We start from the raw sequence: 17102 nt of genomic DNA on the forward strand, positions 1-17102 counted from the left end.
GTATCTGTCTCTTTTAGTACTACTACGACGTCTAAAACTGCATTAACTGTTATTGTATTCTCACTGCTAATAACTACTCCTTTTAAAAATATAAATACTGTAAATAATATTCTGTTTTAGCACTGTTATGGCATGTTATGTGACTTTTTTGTTTTGTTTTTTCTGTTTTATCTACCTTTTATGCTGCCTTTTGGCCAGGTTGTCACTGAACTAGTTCTCAATTGACCTACCTGATAAAATAAAGGTAAAACAAATTCAAAAGTACATTTAACGCAATATTCAGTAAAATAAAAATGCATGTTTTGATGTCTTAAATCAATACATCCATTCTCAAAAAAGGAAGAATACAATGTGTTGCATGAGCTGGATGAGCCTTTATTAAGCGCTACAGGTTGTGAATGGGGATAGTTGAGGGATTTCGATTAACACAGCAGGCAAAAGGTTTTCTGCAGAACCCAAAGCTTCACTCCTCATCAAACCCTTTCTGTTGCGGCCAGGGAGGATGGAAAAAAAGAAAAAGAGAAACAGAGGTTTAGTTTATTATTAGTACTTATTTAGTGTCATAAAGCAATGGATTCATCAACAGACTATGAATTACTAAAATAACTGTACTCTGATATTTGAGCAAATGCTGAAACGGCAGAGCAGCAGAGTTAAATGCAGCCAACAGAGGGCAGCATGTGTCAGGGTCAGATGCTGTGCACCTGCAACAAAGTGCATGCAACAAACCTTGGAGCCGATGTCGCGGCTCTTGGCTCGCATCTTGTTCACTTGGGACTCGGCGATGTCGGCTCGCTCCTCGGCCTCATCCAGTTCATGCTGAAGCTTGCGGAACTTGCCCAGATGAACATTGGCCTGTTCCTCCTGTTGAAGAGAGTAATTACAGGTTAAATAATCAGTCATGTTTCAAACTGCTTTATCCTCAAGGAGTGCTGGAGCCTATCCCAGCTACCTATGGGCAAAGGCGGGGTTCACCCTGGATGTGCCACCAGTTCATCGCAGGGCTGACATATAGAGACGAACAACCAGTCACGGTCACATTCAAACCTACGGGCAATTTTAGCCTATTCAGGTAACAGATTAATGCATGTCTTTGGATGGTGGGAGGAAACTGGAGTACCCAGAAAGAACCCACGCAAACTCCATACAGAAGCTGCAATCGAACCCAAGACCTTCTTGCTTTGAGGCAACAGTTCTATCCACTGCACCACCACTGCCCAGGATAAACAGTATAGACATAACTACATATTCACAGTAATGACTTCCAGAGTTCACACATTTCAACACTCACAGCCTCCTCTGCAGCTCTCTTGTAGGATTTGACTTTCAGCTGCAGCTTGTCGACCAGATCTTGGAGACGAGCAACGTTCTTGCGGTCCTCCTCCGTCTGTGGAAATGAAAGACAAAATCACATACTTAGATTATCTGAAACAACTTTAACCAAACTGTAGGTTGAAGATCTAGAGAACTTCGAACCTGATAGGTAAGTTCCTTGATACGGCGCTCATATTTGCGGAGGCCTTTCACAGCCTCGCTGCTTTTTTTCTGCTCCATTTCCACCTCATTTTCCAGCTCTTTCACCTGTAGGGTTTTACATATTGTCAGCAACTTTGAATTTTATCCCCATGCAAAGAAGACTCAAATGAAAAACATAACATAAATTCTTACCCTGGCCTCCAGCTTCTGCAGCTGCTTCTTGCCTCCCTTCATGGCGATCTGCTCAGCTTCATCCAGACGGTGCTGCAGGTCTTTGATGGTCTGCTCCATGTTCTTCTTCATGCGTTCCAGGTGAGCGCTGGTGTCCTGCTCTTTCTTTAACTCCTCTGCCATCATGGCAGCGTCAGTGATGGCCTTCTTGGCCTTGTCTTCAGCATTTCTACACTCCTGCACTGCTTCCTCCACTTCCGTTTGGAGCTGGGATGTGTCTGCCTCCAGCTTCTTCTTATGGTTTATCAGGCTGGTGTTCTGATGTCACACAGTTAAGTTCATTGTATTTTAGACAACAGTGTAATAAGTTGTTCAACTAATGCAGGTTTGTATTTTGTTGTACCTGTGAGTGCAGTAGCTGAACCCTCTCACTGACATCCAGCAGCTCCTGTTCAGCGAGTTTGCGACCTCTCTCAGTTTGCTCCAGAGAAGACCTGAGTTCTTCAACCTCAGCTTGAAGCAGGGCGTTGCGTCTCTCAACAATGGCAATGTTCTCTTTGAGATCATCATTGGCCCGAAGAGAGTCATCAAGCTGCAGCTGAGCATCCTGGAAAAATGAATAATGCAATTATAATCATTTCATAACAGTGATGGTTACTAAAACAAACAAACAAAATGCCTTGACAACTTCACCTTCAGATGTGCGTGGACACTTTTCAGTTGTTTTTGGGCCTCAGCTGCCTGCCTGTTGGCCTGGCTGAGCTGGATCTCCATCTCATTGAGGTCTCCTTCCATCTTCTTCTTTATGCGAAGGGCCTCATTTCTACTGCGAGTCTCAGCTTCTAGAGAGCTCTGCAGGGAATCAATGGTCCTCTGCAGGTTCCTCTTGAACTGCTCCATCTCCTCATCTTTCTCAGACAGTTTACGCTCCATGTCTGCCTTGATCTGGTTAAACTCGAGCTGAGCTCTCAGAATCTTACCCTCCTCATGCTCAAGGGAAGCCTAAACCAAACGTGACATCTCCATTTAATACCAGACTGTATGATTTTTGACTGTCCATGAGTGACAGACCGAAGTTTCTGTCTTACCTCTGCTTCCTCCAGAGCAGACTGGATCTCACCCTTTTCTTGCTCCAGCTGTTTGCGAACCTTCTCCAACTCATGGATGGTTTTTCCCCCCTCACCAAGCTGCTCAGTCAGGTCAGAAATCTCCTCTGTTTAAAGAATTTGTTGCATTAAATTGCTGGTTTTAACACTTCCGTCCCATTTATACATACATTCACACACTTTTTCATTTTACCCTGTAAATTCTTGTTTTCTCTCTTCAGTGTCTCCAGATGTTCAAGAGATTCTTCATAGGAGTTCTTCAGTTTAAAGAGCTCAGTGCTCAGAGCCCTGGCCTCCTTTTGAGAACTTTCCAGTTCACACTGACACTCCTCATGTTTCTGCTTCCACTCAGACAAGACCTAGACAATGAAGAGTGAAGAGATCAAATTGTTCAGTTTACATTAAAAATACTGTTTTCGAGTAATGACATTGACAAAATACCTGATTAAACTCTCAGAGAGGCACATAAATACTTTCTAAATATCTGTGAATTTCAAAGTAAATACCTGCCAAACTGTTTTGAGATTTGTATTATAATTTAGATGGATTTACTTTGTCAAAGTTTCTTTGCTTCTTGTCCAGAGCAGCAGCAGCAGCATTAGACCTCTCCACATCCACCATGAGATCTTCAATCTCATTCTGGAGTCTGTGTTTGGTTTTCTCCAGAGATGAACACTTAGCATTCACTGCCTCCACAGCCTCCTCAGCGTCCTGGAGACGCTGAGCCAGCTTCTTCCTGAAAATGAAGAATAACTTCTGTCTTAGTGTTTGAACATGTTTTTCTCTTGTCTTTGTAGATTTCTTTGTTTGTTTGATGGTCTTGTTTGTACTGGACTCACTTGGCTTCCTCCAATTCCTCCGTCCTCTGGATGGCATCAGTTTCGTACTTAGTTCTCCACTGAGCCACCTCAGAGTTGGCTTTAGACATGCCACGTTGCAGTTCAGCTTTGGCCTCCTGCTCTTCTTCATACTGCTCCCTGAGCAGGTCACAGTCATGACGGGCAGATTGTACTGCATGGGCCAGGGCGTTCTTGGCCTGGTCAAATTCAGTGAATGCAGCTGTTTCTCACTGATATCTGGCTATTGCTGATACAGAAAGAGACATTAAATTTTTCTGTTTTAATACCTTAATTTCTTCTTCCAGTTGGCGCTTTAGATCTTCAAGTTGTTGAGTGTAGGAATTCTTTCCTCGGGTTAACTGAGAAATAAGGGATTCTTTTTCTTCCAGTTGTCTTGTATGTTCATCTGAAATGACAAATGTTAGCTTTAAGATCCAAAGTATCTTAATTTAAATTATTACTTCATTATTTAACACAAAATCCTGTAAAACTGACCATTCTCAGCTTGCAGCCTAGCTTTTTGTGTGGTGAAGTCATTCAGGGATCTTTGATAATCTTCACACTTGTTCCTGTATTCATTCATTTGATCCTCCATAGTTCTGCAGGTCTTCTCCAATATAATCTTCAAAGAAAGTTAAGCACAGGTTAGGTTATCACTTGTCTCCAAAAGTGTATGTAGTCCCATTGAACATCTTTGAGCATGCTTACCTTTGACTTTGCAATGTGTTCCATGTTGGAGACCACATCATCCAGTTCAAGCCGAAGCTCACTCTTCTCCTTCTCCAGTTTCTGTTTGACTCTCTGAAGGTTGTCGATCTGCTCCCCCAGGTCAGCGACGCTGTCGGCTTGTTTCTTCCTGAGTGTGGAAGCGGTGGCTTCATGCTGCAGAGTGGCCTCTTCTAGGTCTCTGCGGAGTTTCTGGAACTCAGCCTCCCTCTTCTTGTTCATCTCAATCTGAGCAGATGTTGCTCCTCCAGCCTCCTCCAACCTCTCACTGATCTCCTCCAGTTCTCTGGCCAAGTCTGCCCTCTGCTTCTCCACCTTGGCTCGGGCAGTTCGTTCTGCCTCCAACTCTTCCTCCAGTTCTTCTATGCGAGCCTAGTGGCAGAACACCTTGGTCAAATAGAGCAACACGAGACGATGTTTGCACCAGATCTACCTCAAACGGTTAATTCACCTGCAGCTCTTTGAGCTTCTTCTGGAGTTGAATGGTTATAGCCTGTTCATCCTCAATTTTGCTGTTCAGCTGATTGATCTCAAAGTCTTTCCTGCAGCATTTATTTCAGTCAGTGTAAGGTTCAATGTTCAATAACATTAAACAACTGTCACTCAATAAGCAATGTCATGATGGATTTACTTTTTCAGGCGTTCTTCCAGTTGTTGTTTGTCGTTTTCTAGATCCATTACAGTCTCCATTGACAATTTCAAATCTCCCTCCAACTTTCTCTTTGCTCTTTCAAGGTCCATTCGAACCTTTTTTTCTTGCTCAAGAGATCCTTCAAGCTAAACACAAATACGTATCATTACAACAAATGTTGATGGATTATCTGTTCAGTACAGTACCTTCTATGTTGTGTAGTCTTACATCATCCACTTGCTGCTCCAGCTTAGCCTTAAGCTTCGTCAGAGTGTTGACTTTGTCTTCTTCACTCTGCAGGTCGTCCAGTGTTTGCTGATGAGCTTCCTGTAGAGCTTTCTTTTCCTTTGTCAACTTGGCAATGATTTCATCCAAAGCAGCCATCTCCTCAACCAGGTTTTTAACCTGCAAATCCATCAATTATTACTGTTAAAAATGCAGGTGTTCAGAAGGTTTGCATACATTCTGCATGTTGATACTGTAACAATTTCATACTTTGTTCTCAGTGGCGTGTTTCTCTTTCTCCACTTTAGCCAGAGTTAACTCTAAGTCATCAATGTCTTTCTTCAGCTCAGAGCACTCATCCTCCAGCTTCCTCTTCTTTGCAGTCAGTTCTGCGTTCATCTCCTCCTCATCCTCCAGTCTTTCCGTAAGTTCTTTGGCTTTTGCCTCCAGTTGGATTTTATTTTTAATCAACCCCTCACATCTTTCCTCAGCATCGCACAGATTATCTTGTTCCTGTCAAAATTTTTTCTTATTAGCCCATTTCTTAATGAGACATTTAAAAAAAATGTCAACAAACCATATTGTTTTTCTCACAGCTTGAACTTGGAGCTGCAGGTCATTCTTCTCTTGGAGCAGAGAGACCATTTTCTCCTCCAGTTCCTTTCTGCGAGCCTCAGACTTCGCATAAGCCTCTTTCAACTTCAGGAATTCTTCCTTCATGTTCGCCATCTCCTTTTCTGCTTCTGCAGATCTCAGCAGAGGTTTGATCTTGAAGTAAAGCTTCATCCAAGGCCAATTCTTGACCCCCATGAAAGCACGGACATTCCACTGGATCACTAATAATGCATCTCTAGAAAATATTTAAATAAAAGATACGGCTTTAGTCACAACATACAAATAATACACAAAATGCAGTGATATACAGTGTAATTCATATCTTAGGAAAACATACCTGCGTTCCACCATCTTCTGATACTCTAGACGAGACAGAAGACCGCGGGATCGGGCCTGAATAGCAGTGATGATTTTGGACAGACGCTCATCTCTCATCTCCTCAAGCAGACCCAGCAGTCCTGCCTTGAAGAACACCTGCCAGCAAAACATGTGTCACTGTTAGTGCCATTTTCTACATGATTTCCTGAAATAAGGTGTTTTAATTCCCAGTAGTGAAACCAGTTTAGACAGTACCTTTGTATGTCCAAACTTGTACTGATTATGATCAATGTCCAGAGATCCAAGAAGTTTTTCTGCTCCCTTCCTGCTGTCAATGAACTGACCCTCTGGGATTGCAGCAGGGTTCAAGATACGATACCTGTAAAGAAATAATGGAATCTTAAGTTTGAGCCCCTGATAATAATGTTGTAATATGTGAGATTCAGTGTCACTAAATATAACCTCTGCTTGAAGTCTCCATAGAGGATCCTGTTGGGGAAGCCCTTCCTGCAGATCCTGATGCCTTCCAGCACACCGTTACAGCGCAGCTGGTGCATCACCAGAGGATTATCCATGGCCCCAGGAGTCTTGGTCTCATTGGGGATGATGCATCGGACAAAGTGGGGGTGAGTAGACCTCAAGTTGGTCATCAGCTTATTCAGGTTCTCCTGTGATAGAATAAAGTATTGTTTCATAATTATCATCTTTGTAACTGCATTTATGTGTGAAATAAGATGTCTGAGAAGAAATCCAGGCAGTACCCGATGAAGGGCAGACACAGTCTGGAACGATGATCCTTTTTTCTTCTTCGTTTTTTTTTCTTCGCTAGCCTCAGCCATAGCTGGTTAAGAAAGTAGTATGCATATATTTTCAAGTTAGATAAAATAACCATCCTAAAAAGAAAACAAACTATGAACTCCAGTGTACCTGAGTCTGCTCCTGCATATCCAGCAAAGAGAGTAGCCAACAGTTTCATAGTGGACTTCTGATAAAGTCCAACCACAGTCTCATTCAGAGGATCCTTGTTCTTCACCAGCCAGTTGTTGATGTTATAATCAACAGTTCCTGCGTAATGCATCAGGGCGAAATGAGCCTCTGGTTTCCCTTTGACGATTCTGGGCTTCTGGAAGTTGGCAGATTTTCCCAAATGGTTGTCGTAGAGCTTAGCTTTAAATGTGGTATCGGTGGCTTTAGGGAACATGCACTCCTCCTCAAGGATGGACATGATACCCATGGGCTGTGGAATAATATGAGCGGTTAAATAACATTCTAAAAGATCTTCACTCATAGTATTACATCTAAGTGTCTCACCTTTTCAATCAGGTCGATGCAGGCCTGCAGATCCATACCAAAGTCTATGAAGGTCCATTCAATGCCTTCTTTCTTGTACTCTTCCTGCTCCAGCACAAACATGTGGTGGTTGAAAAACTGTTGCAGTTTTTCATTGGTGAAGTTGATGCAGAGCTGCTCAAAGGTGTTGAACTGCAAAGTGACAGCATTCAAGAGTGTTCAGTTCATGTGATTCTAAATGGGGAGGGTGGTATTTTGTGTAAATGCAATCACTCACCTCAAAGATTTCAAAGCCAGCGATGTCCAGTACACCGATGAAGTACTGACGAGGCTGCTTCGTCTCCAGTGATTGGTTGATTCTCAACACCATCCACAGAAACATCTTCTCATAGACCGCTTTGGACAAAGCTCCAACAGCGTAGTACACCTGTCAGTGATGGTTTACACAGACAAATATAGCTGTAGTCATAAAGCATTTAGAGATAACTAATTCTGCATGATTGATGATGTTCTACTGCTATTAAACCATTAACAGTTCCCCTTGACTGCCTCCCACTTATTGATTATTTATACCAAGGAAGTTGTTTTACATAAGGGACATAAGGCCCGCGGCCCACAACCTGCCAGCTGAAGGGTCGAATGTGGCCCATGAGATGAATTTGTGAAATGCAAAATTTACACCAAAGATATTGTCATGTCTGCTCCCAGACTGTGTCTGTCTTTTCTGTTTTCTCTGTCATTTCCTGTTTTATTTTGTTAAGTTTCCCTCATGTGTCATGTCTGGTGTCTTTACTTCCCCTCCTTGATTGTTTCACCTGCTCCTGATTACCTGACTCCTCCCTGATTATCTCCACCTGTGTCCTATTGTCTTCCCTCCCTCTTGTGTATTTAAACCCTGTGTTTTCCCCTGTTCCTTTGCCAGTTTGTGTTCTACCTTTGTGTGCTCACTTACCAGCGTTCTTGGATACCTGTCAGTCTGTCTGCCCGTTTTGACCCGTTTTGCCTTCCGACCACCGATTCTGCCTGTTCCTTGTCTGCCTGCTCGTCTGGTTCTGACCTGGTTTGTACATCGACTTCTGATTCTGCCAATTCCCTGACTACCTCAGCCTCCAACGTGTTACCTTGTGTTTCGACCCTCGCCTGGACTTTGACCGTGAGTAGCCTTTCCCTCATGTCCCGTTGCCTCCTGAATTGCCCTCCTGTGTATGACCTGGCTTGTTTTTTGACTATCCTCTGTTTTACCCTAGTTGGGGTGCTGTCGGGATTCCTCCGGCTCGGCCGTGCTGTCCACCCGCATTCCCCGCTCACAGCCCGGACAAAGAGTCCAGAAGCACACTCCTTCACAGACGTGTTAACAATTCTGTGCTGTGTTTTTCATACTGTGATTGTGTTTAATAAACACTCTCAATTGGTCATCTGCGTTCTGGTCTTGCATTTGGGTTCAGCCTTTGTACTAGCCCCATTACAGATATAAACAATCAAAGATGTCAAAGTGATTTTAGTTCAGGTTCCACACTGGGTCAGACCAGGAATATGCTATCATAATAACCTATAAATAATGACAACTACAAACAATTTGCTTTGTTTTAGATGAAAAAGTAAAATTACATGAAAATGTTTAAAATTATAAACCATCATTTCACAAGAAAATGTGAATAACCTGAACAAATATGAACAACCTGAGATGTCTTGAGAGAAACATGTGCAATTTTAACAATATTCTACCTGTTACTAAATGTTTTGTAATTTGTTGTAATGCACATGTGTAAATGATAAACCAAGGTATAATATTGTTGAAATTGCACTTATTTTTCTTAAGAAATTTCAGGTTTTTCATGCTGTTCACATTTTTTAAAGGACAGGTTTGTAGATAATCAGCTTGGAAACATTTTCATCATTTGATTTTACTGTCTTTGCTGTTATTTTACTGGTTCAGCTCACTTTAGATCATATTTGGCTGTATGTGGAACTTGAACTGAAATGATCCCTGTTTTACATGAATTAAGAATTATTATTTTTTCATTTTAGGCAACAAAACACAAAAGTAATCCTGTATATAGTGTTTAAATGACTTTCTAACTCAGAATTGGTCTCCCAATCTAAAGCCAGCATATGTTTGTTGCAGAATGAGCAAAGTTTATCAGGCTTTCACTCATATTTTGCATAAAGAGGCTGTAAATAGTTTCATGTCCTTTACCTGAGCGACATTTTGACCTTTGGTGACCCACTCGTTTCCTACTTTGACTCTTGGGTGCAAAAGACCCTTGATGAGGTCAGCGGAATTCAGGCCCATCAGATATGCTGATTTGTCAGCATCTAGGTCACAAAAAGGATGTTTTAAAACACATTTGCTGTCTTATTCCAGTATCGGTCTTGCTGGTCATGAATATTTCTTACCTTCAGTGCCGTCGGCCTCTGCCTGCTCCTCTCGCTGCTTCTGCTTGAACTTCATGTTCCCATAATGCATGATGGCACCAGTCAGCTTGTACACAGAATTCTTTTCTTCTTGTGTGAAGCCCAACACGTCAAAGGCGCTCTGCATGAAGAAGCTCTGGTTAAAATTCTAAACCGCTCTTTACTGGCCATTTTATTAACATGGAACTTTTATATATGCTTAAGCTTTATTTTAAAAAGACTTATACATTGATAGTCCTTCTCAATCTTCAGTCAGTTTGTGATATATTCACCTGTAAAAACACTACCTTCTGCCTGTATTTTCTATTTTCGTCTTGTTTTGCTGTTTTAAAAGTGCTTTTAAATCATGTTGCTCTACTTTTAATGTGAAGTCCTGCCTGACAGACAAAAGTCTGGGCAATGTCACAGAGTTAAATATCTCTAGAACAGGGGTGTATTTTGTAATTTTGGGCCCAGAGGAGACATGAAATGCATTTTTTGGATCTTGAGCCAAAAAACTGTAACCACTGGTAACCACTGTGTGAGAACGTAACGGCAGTGAAAAAATCAGAACATATGAGGATAGTAAAATGAGTTAGCCTTAACATTAACCTTAGAAAACAAAAACAGGTTGTTCATTCCCACTTGTAGTGTTCACCCCACACAGAACAAGTGAAAATGTCACATATTTTGCCTTTAACATTTTGAGTAATTTACTGTCATTGTTATCAAGTCAAATCTTAACGTATAATTGTAAGATTCAAGATTCAAGACCATTATTTGCTCCCAGGGGTGGCTGTTTCTGCCGCAGTAGCGATTAAAACAACAACAATTTGACAACAAACAGCAATGACGAAACAAAGTGAGACACAAGTCGTCAGCCACATAAAAATTGGTGGTGCATACAAACACTTACTTAGATAAAATGTAAACTAATGCTAATGCTACCTGTGCTGTAGAAAGTTGAGCAGTGATGACTGAGGGTATGAAGGAGAATCTGTATCTATTGGTTTTGACTGATGTTTTTCTGAGGCGGGAACGAAACGGCAGGAACTTAAATTCAGAGTACAGAGGGTGAGTGTTGTCAGACATGATGGATTTGGCCTTCTTTGACCCTGGTTATTATGCAGTTCTGAAAGGGATTTTTGCTGAATACCAATTATTTTACTGCTGATTTTAATCATTTTGGTCAATGAGGTTTTGTTTTTTTTTCCCGTTTCAAACTGATAGATGCAAACCAGCAAATGAAAGAGAACGTGATAATGGACTCAATAAAAGATCAATGTAAAATGTAAAGATGAATAAACTGACGTCTGTTGCCATCAGCTCCTCTGCATCGTCGATGGAGGCCACTTGAGTTTCCCCCTGAGAGATGAAGGCGTAGTCGTAGGGATTATTGGTGATCAGCAGCATCTCTGGAGGATGGATGGGAAAGCAGAGGGTCAGATGAGTCCAGACAGATCAATATTCTTTTAGATCACAGGTGTCAAACATACAGCCTGCTAAAAGGTCCAATCTGACCCGTGGGATGAATTTGTGAAATGCAAAAATTACACTGAAGATATTAACAATCAGTTTAGTTCAGGTTCCACATTCAGCCCAACTCGATCTCTCGTGGATCGGACCAGTAAAATACTATCACAATGACCTATAAATAATGGCAACTACAAAATTTTCTCTTTGTTTTAGTGTAAAAAAGTAAAATTACAAAACAGTGTTTATATTCCCGAACTATCCCTTCACAAGAAATGTGAATAACCTGAACAAATATGAACAACATGAAAAGTCTTAAGAAAAGCAAGTACAATTTTTCCAATAATCTGTCTGTTATTAAATGTTTTTTGTATTAGTAGATCAACTGTGATCTGTAAGTTGTAATGCACATGTCTAAATGATAAACTGAGACAAAAATATTGTTAAAATTGCACTTATTTTTCTTAAGAAATCTCAGGTTCATTTTTCTTCATGTTATTCACATTTTTTTAAAGGATAGTTTGTAGATGTAAACATTTTCATACTGATATTTGACATTTTTCCACCCTAAAACTTACAGAAAAGCTCTGGAGTTGGCATTATTTATATATTACTATTTTATTATTTTACTGGTCTGACCCACTGGAGATCACATGGGCTGAATGTGGCCCCTGATCTAAAAGGAGTTTGACACCCCTGTTTTAGATTGTTTCAGATAAAAACTTATCTGTGTACTGACCTAGGATCTCTGGCTTCTTGTTGGACAGAATCTGGTAGAAAATGTGGTAATCCCTCTCAGCCTTTAGCTGGAAGATCACACGAGATTTCTCTAGAAGATCTGATACATAAAAGAAGATACACATGAGAAATCACAAATACAAAAGTCTGCAACATATTTGATATAAAAGGGATTGTTCTTACATGTTTCGATGTCAGCAGAGGCCAACTTTCCCCTGGTATCAAAATGGATTCGGATGAATTTACCCTAAGACGACACATGAGCCAGAGATACATTAAGCTTTATGGAAATATTGATGTTTAGAAATTATATGGACAAAAATATTGGGACACATCATGTCTACAGCTGTAAGATTAATATTTCCACAAAGTTCAATGGTAGATTTTTCTTCCTCAGTGAGATGTGAAGAAAGTAGATGGTTATTTGTGGTAGAAAATTATTGTTTACAGTCAGAGCGGGAAAAATATTTGAGAAGTTTAGCGGTAGAACATTTAAAATCATAGTCATGGATTTATAAAAAAATTAAAAATCAATGTTGAGAGAAATTAAGTAAAAACTATCTCTGATGCATTTTAGAAGCAAAGATAACAATTTAAACCAAACTAACCAGTGCAATTATATTTATCCCATAATTTAAAACTATGTTCTAACATTAGTCTTTTTTTTTTTTTTATCCCAGACCCCTGTTAAAAAACAAACACCTGACTTCAACGTGTCTACGTAGTTTTGTCCATATACTGTATATCTACATGTAGAGTTTAAGACCAGCAGGACTGATGGGTTTTTCTCACTTACAAATCTGGAGGAGTTGTCGTTCCTGATGGTCTTGGCGTTACCGAAGGCCTCCAGAGCAGGGTTCGCCTGGATGATTTGATCCTCCAGGGTTCCCTGTTGAAAAAAAACATAAAATTATCAGTATCAATCAACATCTGAATTATCCAAACACAAAGCTGATGTATGTATCAGTGTAAGTGACTGAGCTTTTCATTGTTCATGTCAGATCGGCTGCTTTAACTGACCTTGTCTTTTGAGACAGAGTCTTTTTTAATGCCTCCAGCTGCGATACTGGCAAAATACTGGATGACCCTTTTGGTGTTGACAGTCTTTCCTGCACCAGATTCTCCACTGCAATGAGAAAATATTATCAACACTTGAAGAAATAATATGATTATTTTATTCATTTGTTATAATAATGTGATTACTATATATTGACAGATTTTATTTATAGTGCCAGAGGATACGTTTAGAGTATGAGACGTTACGTACGTGATCAGAATTGACTGGTTTTCACGATCTGTAAAGAAAAAAAAAATGCTTAAGATGAATCAGAATCAGAAAATTTTATTAATCCTGGTAAATTATTGTGTCTTACAGTTGCTCTGTGCAAATATAAAAAAAGTAGCAGGCAAGAAATGATCAATACTACAAATATATACGAGAGAGAATCAAAAATTGCTCAGACAAATGTTATAATTGAAATTTTCACACAATGTACAGCCTCAGCAATTCTGCAAAGAGAATCTACCGATGGAAGCGTAGATAGCAAAAGTGTTTAGACTCTAATGTAAAAAAATAATTTGGTTATTTTAATAAATAAACTTTTTATTTCATTAGTCTGATAACTTTTTGACTCTCTCTCATGTATATACAGTTATGGAAAAAATTATCAGACCACCCTTGTTTTCTTCAGTTTTTTGTTCATTTTAATGCCTGGTACAACTAAAGTTACATTTGTTTGGACGAATATAATGATAACAACAAAAATATCTCATAGTAGTTTAATTTCAGAGCTGATATCTATCCATTTTCCATGTTTTCTTGACAATAACCAAAATCACCTCAGTTCTTACATCAATATCTATGGCATTGTACTGACAAAAACAGTGCTTTTAGACATTCCATATTTTCTTTTCTGTCTGTTTTAGTCACATGATACACACAGGAGTTCATACTTGATTGCAAAACCATTGTTTTTGATGATTTTTGATGGTCTAATAATTTTTTCTGCGACTATATATATATATATATATATGTGTGTGTGTGTGTGTGTGTATGTGTGTGTGTGTGTATATATATGTTTTAAAACACTGTTAAATGCAACTACAACAGCAATTTATAGCAGATAAATATTATCAACATGATAATTAAAAAGGTAGATAAATAAGTGTGCAATGGTATAATGGTATTGTTGTGTGTAATTATAATTATGTGGTTATAAGGTGGAGTTGAACAGTCTGATGGACACAGGCAGGAATGATTTCCTGGTTTTGGGTGGAATCAGGCTTTCACTGAACATTAAAATATTAATGTCAAAGTTCTAGATGTGTTTTTGTGTTCTCAGTCTGTACCTGCCAACATGTACTGGTAGGCGTTGTCAGAGATGGAGAAGATGTGAGGAGGAGCTTCACTCCTCTTCTTTCCTCTGTAGGCGATCACTACTTCTTGGTTGTAGACTGGCAGCCACTTGTAGGGGTTAACAGTGACACAGAACAGCCCAGAGTAGGTCTGACAAACGCACAAACATGACACAACAAACAGTAAACAAGCATGAACATACAACTATCTATATTTAGAGCCTCAGGTTTGAAGAAGACTTAGAACAGGGGTGTCAAACATGCATCTATCGATCGATCTATCCATCTATCTACCTACCTATCTGTCTATCTGTCTGTCTGTCTGTCTGCCTGCGTGCCTGTCTGTCTGTCTGTCTGTCTAAAATATGGATGCACATGGGGGGGTTTAATGACAACTATTATAAAGTCTGATGGCTGTGGGGAGGATAATAATACTACTAATTAATGCTGTATATTCCGTATATCCTGGTAGTGTCTGAATGCAGAGACTTAGAAACGCAAATGTGGTGGTTGTAACTACACACCTAATGGATGTGTGCGCAGAACTCTGAATCCTCTGACATTTGGGAAAACCCTGCATTGGAGGGCAGTGAGAACGCTCCCGGTGATAGATGTGCATCCTACTCACATAGATCATCCACGCTGCGTAACGCTCTTTGAGGTTGAACAGCACAGCGGGCTCATGGAGGAAGGTCAGCATGGCCATGTCCTCTATCTTGTCAAACTTTGGAGGATTCTGTTGCAGAATCTGGGACTCCTTAACCGTCACAGTCTGTGAAAATACAGGCAGTTGTCTGTTACGTTACATCAGAATCACCTTGTAAAGCCAGAGTTCCCACAGGGTCTTAAAAAGTTTTAAAAGTCTTGAATTTACACCGCCTTCAGATTGATCTCTCACACCGCCACCCTACTCTATTTTTGTGTTTGTTTAGGTGTTGTTTTTTGTCTTCATTCATTCTGCCTACCAGTTATTTTTTGCATTTGATACAGTTTGAGGCAGTGTTTTTCAACCATGGGGTTGGGACCCCACGTGGGGTCACCTGGAATTCAAATGGGATCGCCTGAAACAGATGGAAATGAGCTTCTCTGCTAAATCTGGTGCACGCACCTTGTTCTTTGCAACTAATGCCAATACACACTGTCCTGTAACTAAATAAATAAATACTTAACAAAAAACAAAAAAACAAAAAAAAGGAAGAGGACAGCCCCAAACTCTATCTGAATGGTCAAATTTTATGGTAAACATTAATGAAATGTTGGAAAAAACAGTAATGCATTTTTCCTTTGGTTTTTATATTTGTATTTTTTTATTTATTTTTTCTTTTTTTTCTTATCTCATTGTAACCCTCCTCACTTTTTCGTACCATCTGTTAATCATGGTTTGCGTCTGTTTTCCTTGGTTTTGACTTTCCTCATAAAAAGTAACTCACAAAAAAAAGAAAGAAAGAAAGAAAGAAAGAAAGGAGAAAACCCCAAACATTTAGACAGTTCCCACCGTTGTCTGCATGCGTTGCCCTATTATCAGCATTGCTTGAGTAACATAAAACACGCCACACCTTGTAATTGCCAGATGGCAGCAGTGCCTCGTTTCATCACTCAGCTGCTCGGCGTACTGACAGGACAAACTTTAATTACAAGGCCCTGTTTGAGCGCGTTTTCACACTCGTTCAAGGATATACTCTTCAAACCACACATAGATTTACACTGAGATTAACACCCACTCTCAAGGACTCACACTCAGGTCTATTCTCACACTCACACCCACTGTGTTTCCTGTTCTATTCTGACTGGTAGAAGCTGATCGACTTCACAGATTAGACCCGACAACATTTTAATCATCTTTTTGCCTTGTCTGCGTATTAACTCTAAATTGTAATCACTGACCTTTCCGTGCTGTGTCTCCACAGTGACCTTGTCTCCATCTTTGCTCTGGATCGTCGCCTTCACAAACTCCTCAACCTGATCAGGAACAAAACATTCTTTCTTTATGTCGAAAGGACGAGTGGAGGCTTCCATTCGCTCCCTCTCGGACTTCCTCAGGTACGGAGCAGCCGCCCCAAACACAGACATCTCTGCGTCCCCCATGGCTGCAACAGGGTCTGGAACCAGAAGGAGATGGAGATGGTGAAGATACAGTAGAGTTAGTTTACACTTTAGTCACACACTCACACAAGTCCTGAATCATCACTATACAAACAAAAGTATGTGGACACGTTGAATTCAGGTGTTTCTTTTCTAACAGGGGTCTGGAATACAAAACAATACGACTAATAAAAATCATTGCATTGGTTAATTTGGTTTAAATTGTTATCTTTGTTTCCAAAATGCCTCAGAGATGTTTTTGACTTAATTTCTCTCAACATTGATTTTTTTTTTTTTTTTATCCATGATTTTAAATGTTTTACCTCTAAATTCATAAAATATTTTTCATGCTCTGACTGCAAATAATATTTTCTGACCACAAATAACCGTCTATTTTCTTCACACTTCATTTGGGAAGAAAAATCTCCCGTTAAACTTTAAGTAAATATGGATGTTTATAAACTATATGGACAAAAATATTGGGACACATCATGTCTACAGCTGTAAAATGTCCTGTTCATGCTGATTTGAGAAAAAAACATCAATATTTTCTTAAAGTTTAATGGGAGATTTTTCATCCTGAGTGAGATGTGAAGGAAGTAGATGGTTAGTTGTGGTTCAAAATTATTATTTACAGTCAGAGCACAAAAAATATTTGAGAAA

At 39.8% G+C, this 17102-nt stretch overlaps 1 protein-coding gene across 1 annotated transcript; it reads right to left on the reverse strand.

Annotated features, from left to right (window-relative positions):
• Positions 1–355: 355 nt before the first annotated feature.
• Positions 356–16451, reverse strand: LOC115436662 (myosin-7-like). The gene is made up of 37 exons (XM_030159572.1): positions 16242–16451; positions 14986–15129; positions 14352–14508; positions 13270–13297; positions 13023–13128; positions 12799–12891; positions 12186–12249; positions 12004–12102; positions 11103–11206; positions 9795–9933; positions 9595–9713; positions 7675–7824; positions 7419–7589; positions 7035–7344; positions 6869–6948; positions 6570–6775; positions 6363–6486; positions 6127–6263; positions 5769–6024; positions 5445–5687; positions 5178–5354; positions 4950–5095; positions 4770–4860; positions 4301–4690; positions 4088–4214; positions 3880–3998; positions 3593–3789; positions 3306–3489; positions 2947–3112; positions 2736–2860; positions 2341–2649; positions 2051–2254; positions 1669–1965; positions 1477–1581; positions 1292–1387; positions 730–864; positions 356–484 (listed from the first exon to the last, which is right to left on the reverse strand). Exons 1-37 carry the CDS (start codon positions 16440–16442, stop codon positions 464–466), a joined length of 5820 nt encoding a protein of 1939 aa, XP_030015432.1. The 5' UTR covers positions 16443–16451; the 3' UTR covers positions 356–463.
• Positions 16452–17102: the final 651 nt, after the last annotated feature.

The sequence above is a fragment of the Sphaeramia orbicularis genome, chromosome 17 (genome assembly GCF_902148855.1).
Source record: "Sphaeramia orbicularis chromosome 17, fSphaOr1.1, whole genome shotgun sequence".
Lineage (NCBI taxonomy): Eukaryota > Metazoa > Chordata > Actinopteri > Kurtiformes > Apogonidae > Sphaeramia > Sphaeramia orbicularis.

Excerpts from the sequence above, each read along its gene's own strand:
- LOC115436662 (XM_030159572.1), bottom strand. The coding sequence starts at position 16,442 with ATGGGGGACGCAGAGATGTCTGTGTTTGGGGCGGCTGCTCCGTACCTG. Across the intron at positions 13,129-13,269 it reads AACCAGTCAATTCTGATCAC|TGGAGAATCTGGTGCAGGAA; the intron begins GTACGTAACGTC and ends TTCTCATTGCAG. Across the intron at positions 1,388-1,476 it reads TCAAGGAACTTACCTATCAG|ACGGAGGAGGACCGCAAGAA; the intron begins GTTCGAAGTTCT and ends TCATTTCCACAG.